At 43.5% G+C, this 25238-nt stretch overlaps 2 protein-coding genes across 3 annotated transcripts in view; both read right to left on the bottom strand.

Moving 5' to 3' along the window:
- agbl4 (AGBL carboxypeptidase 4) overlaps window positions 1-25238 on the bottom strand; it is a 290482-nt gene that overhangs the window by 46090 nt on the left and 219154 nt on the right. The window lies entirely within an intron of this gene.
- bend5 (BEN domain containing 5) lies at window positions 14193-25227 on the bottom strand. Of its 2 annotated transcripts, none has more exons than XM_018726805.2 (6): window positions 24960-25227; window positions 22257-22387; window positions 19728-20088; window positions 18770-18924; window positions 17850-18063; window positions 14193-15897 (listed from the first exon to the last, which is right to left on the bottom strand). In XM_018726805.2, exons 1-6 carry the CDS (start codon window positions 25138-25140, stop codon window positions 15701-15703), a joined length of 1239 nt encoding a protein of 412 aa, XP_018582321.1. In that variant the 5' UTR covers window positions 25141-25227; the 3' UTR covers window positions 14193-15700. The 2 variants fall into 2 exon arrangements, with proteins under 2 accessions (XP_018582321.1, XP_018582322.1); XM_018726806.2 differs by lacking the exon at window positions 24960-25227 and adding an exon at window positions 23223-23453.

The following is a 25238-nucleotide window of genomic DNA, read 5'->3' as shown; positions in this document are numbered from 1 at the left end:
CCCAGGATGACTGGACATGGGCCGAGAACAGTGGCATTCCTGACAGACCGACGGGGAGCCCGCAGGGGCCCCGCCGTGCAGCCCTCAGCACCAAAGCCAAGCCAGCCTTCTGCTGCCAGCAGACTCCCGCAGCGCAGCTCCACATTGAGGGGGCAGTCTGGGAAGGCCCATCCTCAGCCCCTCGCGGTTTAGCCGCCACCCGGCCCACGGCAAGAGGCTCCAACGTTCCGCAACTCTCTCGCCTAGGCTTGGAGCCTCGGTAGTGCTGTTATGGAACTCCGATTACTAATACCGCATCTGTAACTCAGCGAGGAGCATGGGGGCACAGCAAGTAGTGCTGGTGCCGCACAGTCTCCAGGCAAGGCAATGGCAAATAACTTCGGTACCCTCTCTTACCATGAAAACCACGAGAGCGGTCGCTACGAGTCGACTTCGGCTTGACGGCGCTTACTCCCTCCTTATAACGGAAGCACGGAAACTCCATTTACCCGAAACACCCGCCACAGAGCCTCCTGCCTCTTTAACGGAGCCTTCAGGAGCAGTCCCAGCAAAGCTGCCCCCTGGGATTTGCAGGAGAAGGTCAAGAACTTCCAGGCTGGTCTCTGAGTATGAGATGGAGGTGCTCTCCATGCCTCTGGGTTATCATACTTCTTTGGGAATTCCTCATTATCATAAAGGTTGACAAAAGTGCCTCAGAGGGGTACTCTCAGAATGTAATTTATTCTGTTGCTCTCCTGGCTGACTGCTGGAAATGAGGGTGAACTCAGGAGCGGAGGTGTCCGTAAAAGGCGCCTTTGCCGCTATCGCTGGTTCTGCGTGCGAACCACGAACGCTTTGCACGAGTTTGCTGGAAGTATATCCGCTGGCTGTCACTCATTTAAGCGGCTTACCTTCGGAGCACTGAAGGGGAGTTTCGAACAGCCTCCAGTTCGAAGTGCTCCGCAACTGTGAAGCACCTCTTTTGACTTTGGGAAACGTTTACAAATGGATGCCAGGGTGGGCGAGACGAGAAACGCAGATGCGGTACAGTGAAGCGGAGCACCGCGCGCGCGATCTCCACACCAGTTCCTTTGTGAAGTCCAGGTGTAACCGGAAGACTGATAGATCTTTATCTCCAGGCCTTTGAAAGCCGCCGGCTCTGCTTGTGGAAGAATGCTTTGCAGAAGAGAAAGAACTGGCCAGTGTGGGCAGTATACACCTCCCTGTGAAGAGTAATACTGTGGTGAATCAATGTGTGAGCGCCTCTGGAGCTGGGAAAAGTGCTAAGGTGTAGAGGCCTCGTGCGACCCATCGACTGGCTTCCCCACAAGCCAACCGCAGTAGGCTTTCTCCCTGGGGAGCAAAGGGTTCGCATCACGTCTGAGAGTCGTGTGGGTTCGGGGATCACTGCTCGGGGGGCTCGGCAGGTCACTTTCTCTCTGACTGAAGCTAAAGCCTCCCCCATCAGCCTCGCTGTGTGCTTGAACACAATGCCAAGCCCTGCACCGGGGAAGGCTGGGCACATACCTAAAACACGCCTGCAGCGGCTGTCGAAAACATGACGAGAGCGCGAGCAGTACAAAACGCTACTTTCCATCAGCTAGTCAGGGATGGCTTTTGCAGCGCTGTGAAGCTGGAAAGAAAAGTTTTTCTGAGGATGAACATCAGGGCCAGCGGACCACATCCCACCCCCATCCTCTGCCACTAACACTCTGTGTCTCTAACCACTCCAAAAATATCCTCTGTCATCCTGACATGCCGGAGTGTCAGATCATAACACATCATGTGTGACTTGCACACAGTTTTCAGAGATGGTGCTCAATGGCTGTACCGGGATTTCTGCTGTCCGGCCGAACCCTCGGCAGAGACGCGAGTGTTAAAGTTGGAGAAAGACCGCTATCTGACGGAAAAAACGGAGCGGACGGGCTGTAGTGGGAGTGTGGCAGGGATGGGGGTTTTGGGGGGATTTAAGAATGGAATAATTTATCCTCCCTAATTAATTATTCACAGTTGTAGGGGAGATGTTAGTGCCACTCAAACCTCGACCAACTTTGTAGCGCACTTGAAAAGGGGAGAAGGACAAAGATAAAGTCGCGCAGCCGCTATCCAAACAGGCGACTCTCCGCTGCGCATTTGAAGTCCTCTCTCAGTTTAACTCGATTCGCCATGCGTGTTTAACTCTTGGCACATTACCATTTAAATAAAAAGCGCCCTAAATAATCGCTGCAGAAAATTTGAAAGAAAAAATAAATTGTTTTTCCTTCTTTCTTCTCAGCACTTCTTCAGTGCTTTGATTAATTTAAAAATAAATGTTTGTGCATGATCGCGAATAAATTAATTACGTATTCATATTAATTTAAGATAAATTCAATATCTTCTAAATGACAACTGTATGAACAAGCTATAAATCCAAATTAGATGTACACAGTTGTACGTTTACTCCATTTTGTATATTGGATGACTTTGATTTTATGTAAACGTCCTTATTTGTCCGATATGAGTTAGCATTGTACACCAGATGCTTATTTTTGGAGCCACGAAACAAAAAGACCATATCCGATTTCCACCTCCACTTCAGTTTTCAAATTTACAATTTTTGGAAGCTGAAGTTAAATGACCTGAGAAAGCTGTAATGTGACATTATATCGAAGGATGTGGAAAAATGTGAAATTGTGCATGTATCTCGAAAAAGAAAAAAACATGCCAAAAAGTGCTGGAGAGACAAGTTTATCTGATTCTCGGAAGTTACCGGGAATATAGATTTTCTTTTTTTCCGCCGGGAAATGCTACAATGCTGGGGCGAACATCAGAAGAGCAGTGAATGAATGTAAGGGTGCTGTTCAGACGCTCCATTGTTTATCCTCTCTAATTATTCACAGCTGTAGAGGACATGTTATTGTACACCAGTCGATCGCGGCATCAATACTTCTATCCATCTCTCAATTGCCTTGAGGAACGAAAGACTTTCTCTTTCAACTTTCCGAAGTCTGACATTATTATTACGGATTGTCTGGGTAGACGGATGACAAGGCCCCTCGAGTGAACAATTCAGAGCGACACTGAAGTTGCGCACATGCCGTTCGCCGCGCGCACAACGGGGAGAAACACGGCCGAGACCCTATCGAACGACACGGCCGAAGAGCTACACAACTTGAGCGAAGCCGTGGTTTCGTGCCCCGTCAACTACACGAGATATCGCTGTCCGGCCAGGAAGCGGAGACGGAGCGGTACGCTGGTTGGTTGGCGCTCATCTAGGTCCACGTGAGGACCATTTCAGACCGCTGCCCCCGCCTCCAAGTCAACGGCAAATACACTTCGCACCCGGATGCGGCTCTGTCGAATTCCAGCGTGCTTGTGTCCAGAGTCACTGTCGCCGCCAGTCCTCGGCGCCCCCCTTTTCTCACCCCCCATCCGTTCTGCGGTGATTCTTCCACCGTGGTAATAATTGCTCTATGATAACGGCAGGGAGTTCCCAGCCTAGTGTTTTCAGTTTAAGGAGTATGCATTATTTACTGCGCCATTATTCTCTTTGGCCTGAGACTTCTGTGCCGCCGTCTTAATTTTGCTATAGTCAAAGTTGATGAATATTTAATCAGCATTGCTTCCAGAAACCAGCTCCATTAACATAATGCCTTCTCCACACTGTCGATATCCTTAAAATGACAGATCCTCCGCTTAGCTGCATACGCGCATACGTCCCACGACACATAGCCAAGCATCTTTCTGTTCACGTGCATTTCACGTGCACGCGCACACACACAGACGGGCAACAGCTGTGTTTTCATCATGTATCTTCAATATCTGAGGTATATCGGACCAAGGGTTCCATCTGAGCGATACAGTTTTAATACAACAGCAATCATGAGGAAGAACAAAAAGGAATCGAAACCATTGAAAATAACCTTTCAAGGAAACTAAGTAGACTTCGTCATTTTTAACATTATACAAAAGTACAGTAACAAGGAATAAAAATGTGCAAAAGCATAGCGTCAAGATACGTGCAGTTTACGATGGTATTAAGTGATGCTTCATCAATTAACAGTGCTGTAACAAAAACTTGCCATTGTCTCTACGTGGGGGTCCGTTGACTTTGTTTCCAATATCCCTGGCCCAGAATTTCAGCACTATTAACCATATGATTCCAACAGTCACGATCTGTATAAAAGCTCCAGGCGATACTGGCGTATACAATGCGTGAACTGTTGTTTTCCTACAGACGGACCTAAAGGGATCAGGAGGCCTCCATACGCCGATGTAAATACAGAAGGGAAGATGTGGAGAGTCGCCCACCACCTCGTTTTTCCCTTTGCTCTTTGGGAGGCAGGCTGAAATTTCACAGCCACGAAACCAGCAGATTAAACAGCAGCAGAAAGCAGAGGTGCCAATGTCTATGTTCCACAAAACCATCAGGAGATGTTTACCGAAATGGCTTGTCTTCAATTCCGCAAATGATCTATGTAATGTGCTTATGTCTTAATCATTTAACATAATATACGAAAAGACAGTAAAATCTGTGAAATTGGCTTTATAAGATTTCAGAACGTAATTTGAATAGGAATGAAAGTAAATAAAATGGTTATAATTTCAATTTAATTATGAGATTAGGAAAAAAACTAATAAAAGATGAGAGACGTGCTAAATGACACAGTAACGCAACGACATCCAGTAACATTGTGTGGAAACCGCTGTATGGAGTACTGTTTACTAACATTAGTCTAATGCATGGCATCCAATAAACAACCAGTAAATTAACACTTCAGGATGATGACTGGGGGGTTTTCATCATTATTATTATTATTGCATTACTGGTTAAACGAAGGGGAGGGGAGGATGCGGTGGCGGAGCGGGCTTGGCTGAGTCCTGCTCTCTGGTGGGTCTGGGGTTCAAGTCCTGCTTGGGGTACCTTGCGATGGACTGGCGTCCCGTCCTGGGTGTGTCCCCTTCCCATCCAGCCTTGTGTCCTGTGTTGCCGAGTTAGGCTCTGGTTGACCATGACCCCGCTTGGAACAAGGAGCTTCAGTCAATGTGTGCGTGTGTGTCGTTAAACGAACTTTATTACAGAACAAACGTGCCTGCTAAGTTCCAGTACTAAACTTACTTGTTCTTGGAATTCACACACACACCTGGGAGGCAGGTGATTACCGAGAGATGACCTAAAGAACATCAGCGTACTAATGTGGTATAATGCAGTATGGCATTTATTTTTATGATGGATTTTACATAAATTACGTTATTCTTGCCAAATTGCTATGATATATGAATACATAAAGTAACATTTCATATCTTTGTCTGAGAGATCTGCGTAAATCATTTATGACCCGTATGGATTAAGTTTGAGTAACAATTTACAGAAAGGCAAGTGGACAGATGGACAGAAGGCGGGTGAGAGGTGGAGAGAGAGGGATAGACAGAGAGTGAGCAAAAGAGCGACACACACACACACACACACACTGAATGACAAGAATATTAATCAGCTGCTATGATTAGCATCAAGGATGAGAGCAGCACAGTGACAGTGACATTGCCGGTCAATGTCACCCCCTTTTGTGGAGTTTTACCATAAAGTGCTTAATTTGTGCGGTAATTAGCTTAAATACTCCAAGAATGAAAAATTCATGATCGCTTTGGATTTTTTAATTGAGGGAGCATTCTGCATTAATCGAAGCCATTTGGAAAGCCTTCTGCCACAGAAGAAGGGAGAGAGACATTAAAAGAAGGAGCCATTCGATCCATTGAGTTTCAACAAGGCCTTCGCGGACAGGTTTCGAACCAAAACGCATTCAGAGCCCCTCGGGCTGTCAAAATATGAGGGCAGAGGTCCCTCTCGTTTCTACCTCTGACACCTCCTGACATTTCATAGGCACAAAACAAACCACGTGAAGGTATTTACTTGTGACACTGGACACACGAGCTCTGCAGGAGACCCACAAGGGCAAAGCTCACGCTTACGTAACTCGGCACGCTCTCGGTACAGGCCGGTCCGAGCCGCACGAGCGCCAAAACGAGCGGCGCCCGAAGCGCTCGGCTGGAAAGACGCTAATTCGAAAAAGAAGAAGATTGCTTTTGAAACCGGCGCGTTTAACCGCGGGAACGACTTCACGGAGCAAAGGTTCGGCTCGCCGTAAATAATTCATCGCGCGTCGACCCCGAGTCTCTGTTCCAGCAGGAAAAGAAAGGCGGCGGCTGAACAAAATTATCAGAAAAAATACGACTGCCAAGTGAGGCATAGCCCTTTTTTACCCCTAACGCTATTTAACAGAGGAAATGTAGCTTTTAAAATACTCTAGCTGCCACCACCATCAGAGCTCATCGCAATTTCAGCATGTCGGACGGCGTATCGGCACACTCCTCGGCTACCGTCTCAGGTCTGGCCATCGGCCCTGCTCAAAACCGGAGCGGTACGCGGCGATCGTGTCAAGAAGAGCGAGACTTTGTTCTGGGAGGGTCTTCACAGGTGCGCATTCTGAATGGCCTCCCGGAGAACCATTCATTCCATCCAACGCGCTTCCTATAAGGCGCCGTTTCCCTAACTCCTGTTCCCCTCCGGCTACAGCGCTCGCGCCACCATCGGCCCAATTAAACGCACTCCCAGGCAGGAACGAACGGAAAGCGCCGGGCCTCACTGACAGTACATCAATGCAAGCCTGATGGATGTTAGCCTGCGAGAAAGGCTGATTAAACTCGGCCGTGTCGAAACTGACACCTCCTCAGCTCCCCGCGTGTCACAGCTGGCAGCTTGAGCATTACGTGGGAAACAGTGTTCGGGGTCACCGAGGTTTTTAATGATGTGGCACCAAGCGTACAATTAGAGGTGCCATTCAACCCCTGCACTAGAGTACACATCGTCTCTCCGCCTCGCCCTCTCGTCAATTAAGATAGATGGACAGAAGTGAAGGAGCCTCATGCCAACACACTTTAAAAGAAAAAATTCAGGACGAGACAAGTACGCCGGAAAGCCATCCGGCGGGCTCCGTAATGACGTGGGACAACGGTGGCTGGAGCGCGGCGCTCGTGAGGAGTTTAGGCCGATCCAGCCCGTAGCAGCGAGGGTACGAACCCTCCAGGTCCACGGTCCGGAGGACACCCTTTCAGCCCAGATTTAAGCAGCGAGCAAACGCTGGACCGGTGTTGAGGGTGCAGAGCCGGGGAGGCAGGAGCACGCAGATGAGGGGGTATTTGTGCCGATGCCCAGTGACACGTCTGGGTGACAAACAAGTGGCAGCACTAAATGATATCCGCAGGATCTTTGACCACGTGAAATTACGGGTTATGGAAAAAGCTGCTGTTATTTTACTGAAATACACGATGGACTCGTAACCAAACAGAAGAGTTTAAAAAAAAAAAAAAAAAAAAAAATTCTAATTTTTACGCTTTATCTGAAATTACGGCAACATCTGTGCCTATTTATGTGGCCTATTTAGGTTGCCTATTTATGTGATTTAACCAGGTATGAACGAATGAACTTTATTCTTTCGAGTCACAATTAGAGAATATTCAGGAAACAGTGGCAAGCACTGACAACAGCTTGCAATCACTTTGTGACGTAAATATGAATTGCATTTCTGTAACTGTCACATCATCAGCGGTGAACTTCGCTGCAGCGGTTTAAAGGGATTTAAGAGCCATCAGATTGAGTTACAGGCCAGAAGAAGAGGCTACAGTGGGATAAGTCAGGGAGATTTTTCTGTAAATAAAAACTAAAAAGCTGTTTTAGTGATCACATTCAGATAAGACGCAGTACCGGTGCAGCGGGGACAAAGTAATGCAGCTTAACTAAATCCCCCAGCACAACACTTTTTTTTTTTAATACATTTAAAAAAAAAAAAAAAAAAAAAATCAATTTCCCTTTGCATGGTAGAGCTCCTGTGTTTTGACATTACTGAATTCCCACTGTCCTGCTGGGGCGCACGTCCTGCTCTCAATGGCACCGGCGACGAACAAAAGCGGCACAGCCCACACCATCCAAACACATTTACGCAGACAGACTTAAGAACACCGCGTTTGTTCGCGAAGGTGCAGAATTTAGGACCCGGCAGAGGCCTCTACATCATCACCGCAGTGAAGCGTCGCACTGTCAATAACGGGTGCCGCAGTAAGTGACAGGCGCGTGGCCACCGTGAGCGTTAATGACATCGAGCCATCCCCTTGGGGGTTGGGGGGGGGGTAGGTGTGCCACACGCCTGCTTAGTTAAGCAATATTAAATGGAAATGTACTGCTTGAGACGAAGAAGCTGAGGCTGCACGATGTAGGCTGGTGCACCGGGGAAGGTGAGAATGACTAAAATTCCAGTAAGGGTCACCGTACCGGAGTGGAAACTCATAACCACAACCCAACCTAGGAGGCATTAGTCTGCTGAACTAGAATTAAGGCGAAACGCGTGCTCGTTTGACAAGGCCCTGCGTAGCATTATAAAATGATACTGCCTGTCATGTCACCTCTGCCATTGCGGCGTGTGCAGATGATCATTCCTACCTTTACCAATTGCTCTAAAAACCCTGCGTCCTTATCTCCGTCTGACACCAGATCAGTGCGGTTTTAATCTCCAGCCCCCTCGCTCTGCATGCGCTAACGGAAACGTCAAAAGCAGACTGCTTGTTTCAGTTCAAATCCAATGTCGAGGCAACCTGATTTCCACCTTGATATAGAGTAAATGAGCCACCGGTGGCTGTGCCTGGTGTGTTGTGTAACTACCATCAGCAGACGTAGCAAGAGAAAAAAAAAAATTAAAAAAAAAAAACGAGCTTGGTTAAAATAATCTTACAGGTGAGTGATCACGGGGGAAGGGAATCTCACTCAAGTTTTTCCATCTTTAAGAAAAGTACATAACACAGCTGAACGGGAGTATTATTATAAAGCTGTACATGTTACAGCATTACATGTAGCACACATGTGCCAAAAGCATCCAGCCACAGCAGTATCACTTGGTGGCCTGTCTTAGGATTTAGTTCCACAATAAATTAAACACACAACACTTTTTGCAGATGAGGGAAAGAGAACATGGAGCAGATGGAGTACCGCTGAGTGTAGGCACAGGGGAAGCAATACAATGACACAGAGACACAAAGAGTGAGTCAGCCCAGCAGAATAAGTCCATTTATTCTGTTCATCTGTACATTAAAACAGGAGTACCTGGACTGCAGCAAACACACGGAAATTGATGCTAAAAGGCAGAGCCAGTCACATAGTAGCAACACGTTTGCCGAAACACCTTTGCATCGTTTGCATCTCCCCCCCCCCGTCCCTGGAGCTTCCAGAGCACTGTGGTACAGAGGAGCACGAAGTGGACAGACAGGGCCCATTGGCTCCATCTCTGTTGCCAGTGCTGCTTGCTGGAGGGCTGGGGGGCGGGGGGTGGAGGGCCCACACACTGCCCTGTGTTCACACTCACCAAGGAGGTGACACTTGCAGATGGGGCTCCCTCCACTCCCTCTGCTAAGCTGCAAACATTCATCCAATCTGAAGACAACGACCATTCCTGTGACAGCACTGAGCATCCCCCCACCCCTCCGAGTGCGCGCGAGCACACACGCACGCACACTTCCAAAAGGAGGGACCTGAAATGATAACATGGTCACAGCACTTCATTAACAACAAGTTTACAGCACTTTGTCAACACAACTGAAGAGGGGCTCTTGCTCTAATCATCCTGTAATGATCTCTCAATCATTATGTTCTGCGCACAGCATTATTGCTCCCCTGTTCCTCTTTTTGTTCTGCTTTCAGTCGCACGCAGCGGGTTGCCGTGCTCACTACCCATATGTAATTTTGTCAACATCAGCAGCAAGAACAAAAAGTTCACTCGAGAACTAAGGAACTTCACAAAAACGGACTTTCGTGGAGTTCACCGAGTTTAAAAACAGGTTTTCTTTGCCCAAGGTCAATAAACGATGCGCTTTACATTTCCCAAACTCTATAAAAATAATCACAAAAGAACGTTTTGTAAAAGTATCATGTAACCGAATTCACCTTTGGGAATTTTTTTTTTTTTGCTCTCTTTGAGAGGGTGCCACTTTGGTACTCTATTTAATTCCTGTCCGGAATGAACACACATGCAATACTTTGACAGCCGATCATCACAAAGACAACGTCCAGAGAGACTCTGGTTACCCCACCCTACGGCCTTTCTACCAAGCGGTACCGATTCTGTTGAGACGATATTGATGGCTGAGGACCTTGTCTCCAAACTGATGGTAAAGCGATACAATGCAACTGATATGCACAGAATTTCTATTATTTGGTTTTATTGTGACTAAGGTAAAAATGTTAAATGTTTACCCTGACTATTTCAAGTATTTGTTTCATCAAAGCTGTTTTGATATCAGAACACACATTTTCTCCTCTCTATATCCTCCTCAGGGATAAATGGTTGTAATAAAGTGTATGCTTAAAAATGCAAAGCATGTCCTCTTTCATTACATTTGCGTCCATCAAAACACTAATCCACTGTGTGAGCACAACAGACAGACACAGACCATACTTGAAGTGCGCATTTGTGTCAAGAAGCTAAGAAAGCTTACATTGTCTTTACCATAGATGCGATTCTTTTCTTTTAAACCGCAGAATGGAATCCTATTTTCAGTATGCTCCACTTCACTAGCTGAGGGAAAATTAAAACTTTGTAGAAAAAGCTAGCACCATTTGAGGTAAGAGATATAGCTTAATTAACCTATGCGATGCTGGTAGCACCATCAACCAGTAAAAATCTCTAATGAATGTAGCTACTTACACAGAATTATTTTCCTAACTGCTTATGTTCATAGCATCGCGGTAAGACGATAACGCGCAAAAGGTCATCTGACACCCAGAACAACGGTATCTTTTGTCAGCAGGTAATGAAGACATTTTCTAATGAAGCTACTTTGGTAGGAAACTGCCTATGTACATGCCACTGTTTTCCAAAAAGAGCTTTCTATCCATAATTCTTTAAAATGTATGCACACATGAGTAGAGCAATGAGGTAGGATGGTGATGCGAGTTTTTACACCTGTTGGTAAAAAGTAAAAACGGTTTAAAGAGTCCTCTAAACACCACTGGCTGCTTCCTTCTCCTGTGAAACTACACAATGATTTCAGAGACCCTGTAAGAGACGGTCCCACTGGGCCACTGTGTTGAATGGGTGAATAACATGAAGAGGGCCAGATCCATCAACGCAAGTAAGGCAAATTAATTCTTCCTTAACAAAACAAAAAAAAAAAAACGGTTTGGTAGAAGTTACCCAATGTCACAGCCTGGGGGGTTTCTGACAACAGGAACACAAATTTTATCCGTTGTTCTGATGACTGGTCCTCAGCCTGTGGTTTGTAAAATCTCAGGTGTATTTGTATAGTACAAAAATATATTCAGACTGCACGCACAGCGGTACTGACCGACCCATTTGTTGTTGTTTTTTTCCCCCATTTTTTTTGGCATCAGGAAGGAACTGAAACAAAACCAAAAAACAAGAACCATGTGACTTAAAGGAATGCTCTGGGGTTGACACAAAAGTGTTCTTGTGGTCACCCTAAACACTTCCAACACATGGCATAGAAAATGATCAACTCCAGGACCATATAGATTTGTACAGAGTTCAGAACATGAGAAGAGTAATAAAGTATAAAGAAACACTAGCTTTACAGTATTTATCCCCAGATAAACACATCCTGGACTGACTGAAGGACTACTGTTGTGCAAGTCCAAATCCAGCACTTAGCATTCCACCACAGTTCTTCTCAACATCTCTTGAACTTTGGCTTAACATTTTTTATCCCCACATACTGACAAATACACACAGATAGTTATAACCAACACAGAATCAAATAAGTGCACAAACATCAGCAAGAGTAACAACTCTGAGCTCAAGGGCCTCTTCTTCATTTAGCAGAAAAGACTGCCAAGCTATCATTTATCGAAGTAGATGGATGGTCCATTTTAAAAGGCATTAATGTCTTCCTTTTTCAGAGTACACATGTAATCTGTTGGTGCCAACCAGCCCTTGGGGAGAGCTGCCCATCCCTGCTGTAAAGCCAGAGAGAAACATAAACTGTCTAGTAGCACAAATGGATCCATGTTTTTAAAGACTTAACAACTGTTATTTTTGAAAAGGACATCTTCCTCAAATCCAGCAATCTCCTTGATGTATACACCACTTCAGGGGATTTCACAAAAGTCCTGTTAAAAACAGTGTTAGCATGCACTTTATACAAATCCAAGCACTGATGCGTCAGGGAATAATGTTAGGCTTACATTTAGCTTGTGCACTTAAAGCACCAATACTCAAAGTCACATTGTTGTGAATGTGGAAAAACACTTGTTACCAAGGAAGATATGAAAATGTAATCAACAAAACTTGCGTATGGAAATCCATTTGTGACCAAGCACAATGTATGTTCTCTCAATCCAGGCCAAACTCCGGTAGAATTCAAACTCCGTATGTTCCCAATCATCCATAATTTCCACAACAAAGCAAATTATCTATCAGTTTGCTGTCGCAAAATTCACAAAAAAATGAACTACAACCCCCACTGAAACAGAACTGGAACAACAGAACTAAATACCCAAGTTATTGTACAGCTCACTGTTTGTACAGTTTTTTCTGTATAATTACCTTTGTTCATGTAGGAGGTAAGTTGTTTTCAGGAAACAAACAAAATTGAGTCCCCTTTTCACATATCTGCTTGGACAAATGGTAGAACCCCAGTTCCAACACCTTTGGAGCAGCAGATGGGTGAATGAGGGGGCATCAACTTCAGGAAGGAAAAAAAAAAAAAAAAAAAAAAGGAGGGAAAAAGCTAAAACAACTGACAATCCAGGCATCCAAGTGAAGCACAGCCTCCAATGAAAAAAAACCCCTCAACACATACTTGTCCTATTAAGGAAACCATAGCTTAAATTTACCGGAATAATTTCAATATTAACCTCTAGACTCAAAGGGGGAGTATGTGATAGAACAGTGCTGACTTCAGTTAAGCTGATTTTCTAATCCAGTTTAAAAGTTACAGTCCATCCTCACCATTTCAGATATCAGGTCATTTGGACTGGTCCAAAGATACATACATTATTTTTTGTTTTACCATAAAAAGGTAAAATAATTTTTGGTAGGCTTAAAAAATTCCGATAGAAAAAAAATGAGAAAAAGTATTTACAGATAACACTGAAAAAAAAAAAAAAAACCAGAATTAGAAGCTGAAGGAAGGGCCAAAGTGTCTCAAAGATGTTACAACTAGTCTCTACAAGGAGTTTCAAATAGTAAAATGAGAAACAACAGTCTTATAAATCCTGGCTCGCTAACAAGATTGAGTCCAACCAAGGGCACAGGAAAGGAAGCATGAAAATCGCCACACTTGGTTAATAAATAGGACTCCTAAATCCTTTGATTAAAGGGGGGGACAAACCTCCTGAAAGACTTTAGTAAAGCACTCACCATTGCATTCAACACAAAACAAGGATTTTCAATTATCCAAAAAATAAATGCGAAACCTTTCCAACATTGTCCTGGAAGAGACCTGATTACAAGATCAATTTCTGGGACAACATCAGAATTCATTCTATTTGCCAGCTCCATTTTCATGTTCATGAGCAGATCTGTTCAATGTTCAAAGAGTCTGAAACATGTAAATGTCTAATAATACATTTTTCATATTATAGTATAGGCATTTAACAGGTGCATGAAAAAAAGTGTAAAGGATCAGTTCATTTTGGACAGTCTGCTCTTTTCTACCAAGTCTGAAATAACTAGGATGGACTTTACGTAAAAACAGCCATCAGCTTTTCAGCCTCTAAATATCAGATGTTGTAAAGTGAGATGCCCTGCAGAGGAGGAATAACTGATACCATAACCGTCAGACACTATGCATCCAGTGTGGAGTCTACCAATGTGGCACTAAGAACAGCAATTTAAGTTATGGTTTGCTTTAGCAGTTCATTTTTTTTAAAAAAAAGAAAAAAAAAATGCAATTGCATTAAAGAAGGGTAATTAATTTTTTATCTCTCTCTCTATATATATATATAGTATATACACATACAATCTATATTTGAGTTTATAAAAAAATAGAACATCAAGCTTAAAGCCAACAACAATTAAAATAAAACTAATTAGCCTGGTAAGGATGAAATTACAATTATGCTTAGCAAGGTAAGGTGCAACCTGGACTAAAATCTAAAGCGTCCATGTTTTATTGAAAAGAAAATTATAAATTACCTGTAGTAATATATCTCATGGGAAAGAAAGCTTAACAGGAAATAAGAATCAAATGTTACAGAACCCTAAATATTTTTTCTGCTTTCAAGGCAGACCTGCAGGTGAATCACAGTTAAAAACATGGTCACAGTTGAGAATTCATTCTGCAGCATTTAGGTCAATATTGCAGACATCCAAACTTTGAGGGGAAAACACAGAACAAATAAAGACCAAAGAGTTCTGATGGCATGTCTTGTTGGAAGTTGTCACTATACCTTATTTTATTCCAAATGGTGTGCCTCACAGAGGGGGTTAGGCAGGGAGAGCAGGGGCTCGGCCCCATTAGCCCTGGATGGAGGACCGACGGCTGTCGACAGCTTTACGCCCAGTCGTGCACAGAACATGCCAATGGTACACATCCGTACGCCAAAGTGCAGTTGAAGCAATAACAGCTTACTTTACAATCACAGTTTGCTTTAAAGACAAAACAGAACCCCTCTTCCATGATTGGCGACTCAGTAAGACTCAACTCATCTTTCTCCTGCGTCGCAATGGAAAAATTAATTTGTTCACCAGCACGAGGGCTCTGATGGGGAACAGAAAGCCATCTTCACAGTCAAAACTAACAGTAAACTCCAATATATTTCTCAAGTAGTAAAATTCACAGTTATGAAGTAATATGCATACATAGAAATGTTCCTGATCATGACTGACAAAAAAAAAAAAAAAGGCTGGATAATTCCTACCCAGGACACACACCACTCAATACCTTCCAAGTGTATAAAGAGGACAAAGAGTAAGCGCTAAGAGTTGTTGTACACACTAGACACCAAACAAAATAGTAAACATTAACGTGCTGGGAGCAGAGCGCCTACCTCGGACTGGAAAAGAACTAGGAAGCAGCTAATTCTCCCTTCCCAAAGAAAACCAAGATACTCAAAGAGTGACAATCTCTAGGGCAACACAGATATTCCTAAAACAGAGGCGTGGCCTCTACGCATTAAGACATGCAGAGTTTAACCCTGTTAAAAAAAGTGCGTCTCTACAATGGTTTGTAAGAAGTATGGGCAGTACCGAAGCAGAGCTCACACATAAAGGTGATGACCTGTGCAGCTGCACTGGCAAAACGTTGCACTCACCAACATTAATGCTTTTAGCAAGTCTTCCGAAAATTCGAAAACTTACTCTGAAGGTATATTCTGCTCCACAGTTATTTGGGACAAAAACGGTCAAGTTCTGACACAGAACAGTGTTAAAGGACCACCATGCTCACTTTTACACTGGGATTTGAAGGGTGTCTCCAGTCTACAAACTCCTGGCCCACCCAACGAAATGTGCCAATGTCCACTTGCTTACTTTTCCTCGCTCATGGCAACATACTTAACCACTGACTATGTTTATTGAGTAGTAAAGCTGTCTGACAGGCACCGGTTTGTTCAAGATGAAAAGGCCTCATTTGGGCTCCAGTGAGAATCTCAAATGGCAGCAGTGATGATCCTCTCCACCCTCTTCTTTTGCGGCAGTCCAAGGAGAGCAGAATGAGCTATGGTGACAACCTTTAATCACTACATGCCATCATAGTTGAAATTTTCCATCTTTACTGTCTGTCTAATGAGCAGCTTGGATTCCCGCCTCTCCTCATTCTTGATGGATTTGTTGATATCCATTATCTTTTCACATATGTATTTGTTCACTTTGGACAATCTTTGTGTGATCTCTGCGCTGTCTGCAGTTTCTTGTGATACTCTGTCATACAGACATTCTGAAAAGAAAGATTTTCAATGAGGTGCATTCTTTTAAAAACCATTAGGATACATTTCATTACTCTAATCAATCATTTGATCAAAATCTTTGTCCATTTCCTTCCATAGCACATTTTCAAAGCAGTAAACTATCATCTGGAAGGAGGATTCTTTAAATGCTAATTCCTTAGAAGCTAGCAGACCATAATTTTCAAAGTAAAGAATTTATGTAGCGGACAAAGTAAAGCAAACTCACTAGTAACAGGATCTACTAACAGCCAATGGGATTGGGGTTCTTAAGATTACATGTAGCTAATGGATATGGTCCCAAAATTCTCAAGCACCAAGTCAGTTTCTGTGCACAGTTATATGTGCACCAATACAGTTTCTAGAGACTGTCACATTGGGCATTTAGAAGCTTCATTCAAGGTAGTATACAGTACACTCAAAGTATTCAGACCCTTTCACGTTTTTTCTTTTAGGTTGCAGCCTTATGCTAAAATTGGGGAAAATTTTCCCCAATCAGTCAACACCCCATAATGACAAAGCAAAAATTAGATTTTAGAATTTTGCAACTTTATTAAAAATAAAAAAACTGATATACCACAGTATAAGTATTCAGACCCTTTACTTAGCTGAAGCACCTCTGGCAGCAATTACAGCCTCAAGTCTTCTTGGGTATGATGTGGCTAGCTTTGGACACTTTGATTTGGGGATTTTCTGCTATTCTTCTCTGTAGATCCTCTCAGAGTCTTAGGTTGGACAGGGGATTGGCAATGGACAGCTATTTTCAGATTTCTCCAGAGGTATTTGGGCTGAAGGTCAGGATCTGAGTAGGCCACTCAAGGACATTCACAGAGTTGTCCCTAAGCCTCCCCAGTGTCATTTTTGCTTTGGGTCACTGTCCTGTTGAAAGGTGAACCTTTGACCTAGTCTGAGGTTGAGAATTCCAAAGCAGGTTTTCATTAGGGACTTTACACCATTTAGCTTTCTCTCAACACAGGCTAGTCTCCCAGCCCTTGCTGCTGAAAAAGAACCCCACAGTATGATGCTGCCACCACCATACTTCACTGTTGCGATATTGCACAGGTGATGAGCAATGCCTAGTTCCCTCTAGATATCATGCTTAGAACTGAGACCAAACAGTTCAATGTTGATTTCAGCAGACCAGAGAATCTTTAGGTGGCTTTTTGTAAATTCCAAGCAGAATTTTGTGCGTCTTACTGAGAAGAGGCTTCTGTTTGGCCAAACAAAGCCCAAATCGAAGGAGTATTGCAGTGATGGTTGCCCCTGTCGAAGTTTCTTACATGCCCACACAGGAACTTTGAAGCTCAGCCAGAGCGACCATTGGGTTCTTGGTCACCTCCCTTACCAAGGTTTTTCCTCCCCCGATTGTTCAGTTTGGCCAGCTCTAAGAAGAACTTCTTCCATTTAAAAAGAAAAAGGCCACTGTGCTCTCGGGAACCCTCAATGCCACAGAATTTTTTTTGTAGCCTTCCTCAGATTTGTGTTTTGGCACAATCCTATCTCTAAGCTCTGCAGGCAGTTCCTTTGACCTTATGGCTTTGCTTTTGCTCCAATACACATTGCCAACTGTGGGATCTTATTTAGACAGGTGTCATGTCCAATCAATTGAATGTAGCACAGGTGGATTCCAAACAAGGTACAGAAAGATCTCAAAGATGATCAATAGAAATGAGGAAAACGTCAAAACTAAATTTAAGGTGTCATGGAAAAAGGTGTGAATACTTATGTCTATGATATTTTGTTTTTTAATACACTTGAAAAAATTTTGTAAAATCCTATTTTCACTTTGTCGTTATGGAGTATTGAGTATAGACTGATGAGGGCAAAAATTAAGTGATTTTAGCATAAGGCTGCAAAATAAAAAAAAAAGTGAAGGCAATACTTTCTGAATGCACTGTATGTATGGAATTTCTGGGCATTCATGTTGAAAGAGCAGGCACCTTACCTCTCACAATTTTGAGCTTGCTTGGAGAGAGAGGGGGCTTCGGCAGGGCATCCTTCTTCTTCTTGGTGGCCACACCGGTGACACTTCTGTTCTTGAGCGTCTCTGTGCCCCATATCATTACAGCCAGGTTTTTAGTGAACTTTGAGTCACCCTGTGTGCGCTGGAGCTGGTGCCACTTCTCCTCATCCACCCAAATTCCCCCACCCAGATGCACCTGGGAAAGGACCAGGACACCTTATAGAAAGATCTACAGAACACTTTGGAAAACTGAAGAAACTGAAAAAAATATTCAATGGCTATTCTGAAGTCCATAAAGTCGAGTGATAATTCTGGTTAAATGCTGTAACTAGTAGAGAATTCTACAATAATCTAATTAATACAGCAGACATGCACACAATACATGCTTTGAACTGCCTTACAGAAGTTTTCACCAAACAAAAGAGAAAATTTTATCAGCAAGCCTGCCACAGCTGAAATGAACTTAATGGAGTGAGAGTCGTGTGTGCTGTCCAGGACAACTGGGACTAGACTCTGGACTTATGTTTAGCATCTCTTCCCTTTCCTACTTAATGTGCTTAGCGACAAAAGCCAGCAGACAAGCTTTCTGCTTGGTTGGAGTTATTCTTTCCTTGTATCCCAAACTGATTTTCCAATTGCTGTGCTGTACAAAACTTATACTGGATACCCAGTATGCACTAATTTCTTCTCTAACATTTTGATTTTAAATCTTGTACCATAGTTTCGCCCACCTCCTGCAAAGCAAGAACAGAAATACAGTAACCCAAACTTGCATTACAATTAAATTTTAGGGAAGGAATACTTCAAATATTTAACAAGCAAAAGTGCTTAAAACTCCTTCACCCCAAGAGAAGAAAGTCCATTTCCATTTGTCCCAAAACAGCACTAAAAAAGGTGTTCACCTTTCCGTCATTGAAAGTATACACAGTTCTTGGGGAGGGAGAGTGGGAATGGCTAGAGCTGGTGTTGGCCTCCTCTTTGCAGACCTCCTGGGGCTCAATGATGGGCTCCACCACCTCCGCCTTGATTGTCTGGGTGCCACTGTCGTGCATGGGTTCTATGCCAAAAGAGAGAGAGGCATGTCGACATGACTCTTGTGGACGGATCTATTGCACAACACACCAGGTCAGCTAAAAATAACATCTATCTGCTACAAAGAAGGGGTTGTCTGCCTACTGTGGGCAGTACAGTATAGCTGTTCAGTGCTTCATATCGCAATGCTGTGGCCTCCATGGTACCTCGAGGCTGTGTGCTATTTTTGCTCTGTAAGCTGTCTTGGTAGCTGGACCAACTAAGCTCCCATGTAGCTGATGAGTTTTAATATCGGTCAGTGTACTACATTCCTCACCCCAACTCACCCAGGGCTGTCTAATCCACAGTTCTCGCCTTCCAGCTGACTACATTTTGCATCATGCCTCAGGATTTTCAGTGAAAATACTGCTGTGGAGTCTTTTCATTTAATCCAGCATATAAAATATATGTATAAACTGATATTTCCTTGGCTTTAATGGAAAAAAGTATGAGGAAAGCAAAAAAATACATACATTAACTTCCACAGTTCTTCTTAGAAATCCCTGGAATGCTTGCATCATATTGCTGACCAACATGTAAATGTAGTCAAGTTCATTACTTGGAAAAAAAAAAATCAATTTAGCTCTTCAGGTCTCAGCAATCTGCTGCATACAGTACCAGCTGGAAGTCCGAGTACACCTGGGCAGTGCTTGTATGAAAAACTAGACACTAGAGTCACAGCAAAGCAACACTCAAGTGCCTTACATCTCTAAGAACTGCTGTAGAAAAGCTGGGTAAACATGTTAGTTCTAACTCAAATTTGAGACTGAGGCTTGAGGCTCCCCTTACCACTCCCAAGCCTAATGAGAAGAACGTCCTGCAGCCTTCTGTTGAAGTCCCGCAGTTCCTTCACCTCTGTCAACAGGCTACCATACTCCTTCAGCTTCTTGGCCTGCTGCACCAGCTGGCGTCGCGTGCGCTCCAACTCTTGCTGCAGATGCCGCATCTCCTCTTCCTGCTGTCGGTAGCTATGCACCAGCTCCTCGTACAGTACCCGAGGTACTACAGCCTCCTCAGTGCCCGAGTCTCCCTCCTCCTCCAAGTCTTCCTCACCCTCCACGCATAGGCTGACAGCATTGCGCTCCAGGCGAGCTACAACAGCAGCCAGACTCTTGGAGGAGTTGGTGTTGGGACGCCCATGGTCCTGCGCCTGGGGATGAATCACAAATGTCAAAACCTGATCCAGGGTCACCCATTCCTTTTCTTTTTTAAATTTTCAAGCATACCAAACATTCTTATCTGATCAAATATGCAAACCATGTAGTATAATGAGCTAAAACAAGAAAGAGGTATATTTTATGTATCTTTGTAACTGGGTAACAGTTTATGCAAATTATTTATGGTGTACACATTCCCAGATCACTCTAAATTAAGAACTTATACTAATAAGGGACAAGCTCAGCTAAGTTCAATAAAATATTTAAAAATTAGGCATTTACGTTTATTCATTCAGTTCAAGTCTTCCTCTAAAGAGACCTAAAATATTAAGCAACTCAAACTATTTTATGATTTACACAGCAGGGTAATTCTTACTGGAGCAATTCAGGGTGAGTACCTTGCTCAAGGGTATTATAGCAGACGGTGGGATTAGTAACCTGGCTCTTTTGAATGCAAGGTGGCAGCTATAACCACTACACCACATGATGCCTCCACTTAAGAACAGAAAAGCACCATTTCAGTATTCAGGCAGAAAGTAGATAAGACCAAATGACAACGAGGGATGAGACGAGCTCCTCCGAGCGTTTTGTTTTTATGGTAGCTGTCCACAGTGCTGAACTATACCACTCCTTTTCACAGGCTTAATGTCCACAAACAAGCCTTTCCTAGGGTCCTATTACACATGGTAGTATACTAGGTTGTATAAACAGCTCTACTCCATTGTTTCTCCTAGGTGGAGCTTAGGTGTAGATTTCTATTTTGAAGCAATGCAAAAAAGTATTTGTGTTGAACAGATTGCGACCTTCAGGTGTCATCTCTTACAAGAGTATACTTTTTATATATATACCGAAGCAACGGTTGGTGTAAGTCTAACTCATAGAGAAGCTCAGTTGAAGCTTTCCATAGCGGACTACAACACCAGTGACAATTAAGGTCCCTGTAGAATATCTTCTGTGCAGCTAATGCAGCGGCTCTTCCTTAATGTATTAATTTTAAAGCCTGCTATTGTAGCATGTGATGTGTGAAGCACACACAGACTTCAATGAACAGTTTCTGAAGCAGTGTTTATGGGCCCTCACATTTCTATTCACATAAAGTACAGAGCTAAAAAAAGAAAACTCCTGTGTGAGCAATATAACAATTTCCGTGTGGGGTTTAACCTAACCAGTCTGAGCCAGAGGGCCACTTTGAGGCCAAACTAGAGGACAACAGGCTAAAATTGTCTGAGCTATAAACCACACGGGTAATGTTATCCTCAACACAGCGCCATTAAGAGCCACTTTAGGGCTGTACTGTAACATAAAGGGCTGTTAAAGGCACAAAGAATACGTGCTTTTCTGTGTTTGCAACAGGCTACTGTGTGGTGGCCAACGCAGGCACTCAGGCTTAAATTAACAGCTTTAAACCGGGAAAGGGACATATCTGATGGTTGCACTGGATTACTTCTGCGTGAATAATTATCTCCTCAGCATCCAGGGTTTCAGAATATTACAGGGGGGGAAAAAAAAAAAAAAAAAAAGGGGGGGGGGGGGGGGGCGGGGGGGAAGCAGCAGAAACCTGTTCACATATACTCACAAGCTATTGTCACAAAAGCCTTGACAGATTACTAATTTTATTAATTAGTACTACATTGCTAGAGAATGCTTTGATACTAAGGGACTCCAATTTGAAAATAATTTTGAAAACCAAAAACAGAATTGTAACAATGCATGGAGAATAAAATGTAATCTATCACATGCAAAAGAGTTTAAATTCTTACCTCCTTAGAGTTTAGAGTACAAGATTTGATACTGAATTTTATACTAATTTGGAGTTCTAAAAGGAAAACGATCTCACACACACAAAGAGGAGGAAAAAAAAAAAAAAAAAAAAAAAAAACTGCTTAAGGTTAGCAAGAAGGGATTAAAAAGGCAGAGAAACTAATGAAGATGGAAAAAGACAAGCAAAAGATTCCACTGTAATGAAAACTTCACATTTTCTTCACAAAAAGCACACAGCAGCCTCCTACACATTATCTGCTTTTAATAATATTGAATATCAAGTTAGAAACCTATCAATGCAATTTAAAACTGGTAACAACAGGTCCTGAGTGGGTATACCAGAAATCAATGTGCTAACCGGTGGCTGGTCTTGCCCAGCAGCAAACTAATCACAACGTACCTTTTTATGTCTCAGTGGTAGTCGATCCTCTCCAATGTGGTTTTCAACTGAATTAACCACATCTTTACTACATAACTTAGGAATTTTCATCTTCTTCTGCATTATACTGTGTTCAAACTCCTCAATGTTTTCTGAAATATGCAGGACAACATGTTAGTCATGTGGGGCACCAGTAATCAACACAGTCACTGAGGGCACATCAGCATGGACATACCAGAAAGAAAGCATTTAGGTGGTTTTTATAAAACAGTTTACTACAGGGACCTTCAATCTTTAATCTGTGGCAGAAATTAATACTACAAAAGGTTCTAGTTCAAATACAAAGAGCCCTTAGTTGACGGCACAGAGACACAGCAGGTAACATCAGTTGAGTTGTGTTTTCAGAGGTGGCTTCAAACCCACCTCAGTCTAGTGTTTGTGTTACATTGCTCTGCTGTATAACCCCCCCTTTTGCATCTTTGTCCATTCCCCGTGACCCTCCCCCCATAAATACTTTTAGTTAATTCATAAATGTGTGAACAACTGCAGGTAGTTTAATGCAGTGTGCCCAGCATTGTAAACTGCTGTTGATTAAGGTATCAGTTAAATTCTAGTTACTGTATGTTGCACTGGAGAAAAGCATCGCTTAAATTGAGACATGTAATGAATAAAAAGGTCGAATCCCTGTAGTGGAACTAAATATATGTACATTGGTCCAATTTAAAATATGGTAAATGCTTACAAAGCTGCCGGGTTAGGCTCCGGCTCGCCGCGACCCTGCTCGAGACAAGCGGCTTCAAACATTGCGCGCGTGCTTACAAATCATGCATCGTGGTATCGGGTTGACCACATGCTATAGAAAGGAGTATTATATTTTGCTGCCCAACCCCAGGCCATCACAAGGCAGAGTTGCAATACACGTTACAATAACGGGGTACGAGCACTTAGTAGCATCGTTGCTCTGAGTGCAGACAGCTGAAAACATACCTGTGAGGGGTTTAGGGTGTTGAAACGCAAAGCACCTGCTGAGGAAAGAGTTCTGACCGCATTTAGTCACTGGGTGCACCGGTAGGCAGCTAGGTTTGCATAGGGTCAATTTGCCGCTTCATTTCAAATTATAGTGTGCACTGTCTCGCAACATAATATCAAGCACATGACCTTGTTTGCAAACTTACTCTTAATTTCACTATTTATAAGAACGGAAGACTTCAGCAAACCTAGTTCTCTCCATTTACAATAATAATGTAATATACATGTCAAAATACCACAACAGGCTTGAGAGAAAAGGCCTGTCTAGTCCTGGTTTGCTGTTGATACTTATTTAAAGGGGCAATTTCACAAATAAGGACTCTAAACAATACACATTAAAGGTTTTAAATTAAGTTTTCAAAAAGTAAGTCAATTTCTGGCAAAATCATTTTTTAAAAAAAAAAAAAAAAAAAAAAAAAAAAAAAAAAAAAACTTTGGCAGTTCATTAAGGATGTGTTCAAACTTTAGTGGAAAAAGTTGTGTGCAAGGTGTGACTTTTACACGATACACAGCATGCTGTTTTGTGAAAGTCACCTGGAGTTAACTAAATATAATAATGTTCATGAACTCTTCCACAGTACCAGTTAGGGCCTCAAATCTTTAAAGATAGTGCTCTGTGCTTTATCTTTTGGGAAAATGCATTATTAGCTGACAGTTTAGACTAGTTCTGAATGTCTCACTACGTCATATCGTGAGCTTTACTGTAATGATTTACCCAGTGATACAGGAGGATATTGTGTCAGTCAGTCAGTTCAGGGCAAGTATATATAACCTTGGCCAACGCGGCTACTACAACGAGAGCGGGATTCGAACTAGCCACTTTTAAATTTAATACAAGTAGCTCGAATCATTAGGCTTCCTGTTGACCCAACAACTTACATAAAAAGCTTCTACTTCCCAAAACTTAAGTTTTACTCTTACACATAACATTAACTTAACTTAGTTAGTGCTGAGGCGGGCTACTAACGTACAGTTGACAGCGCCGGACTTCGAGAACACACCCGGAAACGGAGCTTAACGCGCCGGCCGGGTCTCGAACGGCAGCAGGCGCAGTAACACGAGGTGCGGTGCGCCGCGCCGGTCGGGCAGGCAGACCGCGGCGCAGCGAGCGCCAATTCCGGGCGCTGTGTCGGCGCGCGAAGCGGGAGGTGGTGGTGGTGGCGCCGCGCGCTCGGCTCGCGCAACACACAAGAAAACGTCACCACGTAACCCTGTGCATGCTACCTTACACGTTTAGGGCGAAGAGGTTTACATTAAAAACCCACGTAACTGTTTCGGCGCGACGTTGGGCCCCAGAAATACACTAGTATATATATCTCACCAATTAGCTTCTCACAGAAGTGGCTAGGCGCTAGCTCGTAGGCTAACGGCAGCTGCTGGTTTCCCGGGGAAGCCGCGCGCCGCCGCCGGCGCTCGGCGCGAGACAGCAGCCAGCGCAAACAAATCAATCGTATCAAATCAATTAATTAAGGTTGACCGGGCCGCTAACCCGATTTAGTCCCGAATCACCCGGCTACTTCGCTAAAAATGCACTATCTGTATGATCGCTCGATTAACGCGACCGACCCATGCTTTCGTTCTGACATGTCCAGTCGGTGTCTGCACCGAGAACAAGTTATGAGCAATTATAAAAATGCAGTGTGTGCATGCAGCGCGAGCTGCTGAAACGCAACGGGAATGCGGTGTTGAACTTACCTGCAAGAGCGAGGATCTGCGCCTTGGCAGGCTGGCCTGTACCATTCGCCTCGGCTCTGTGAACCACATACACCTTCTGATTATCGAAATCTGTTTTGTGCACAGGTCTAAAATCTTTCACACTGGAAACGGGCAGAGCGTAGCACATGTCGTCTTCCAGAAACCTCACGAAGGCATACATTATTTCTGTTTTGATCCCGCCGTTCGGATATGGTTAATACTTTTCCCTCTGTTAAAAATAAAAAATGTAAACACACACAAAGGGGAATAGGGAAAGGC

This window comes from Scleropages formosus, chromosome 9 (genome assembly GCF_900964775.1).
Source record: "Scleropages formosus chromosome 9, fSclFor1.1, whole genome shotgun sequence".
Taxonomy (NCBI): Eukaryota; Metazoa; Chordata; class Actinopteri; order Osteoglossiformes; family Osteoglossidae; genus Scleropages; species Scleropages formosus.
Note: the sequence above shows the minus strand (reverse complement) of the source record. Positions and strands in the feature narration are given on the sequence as shown.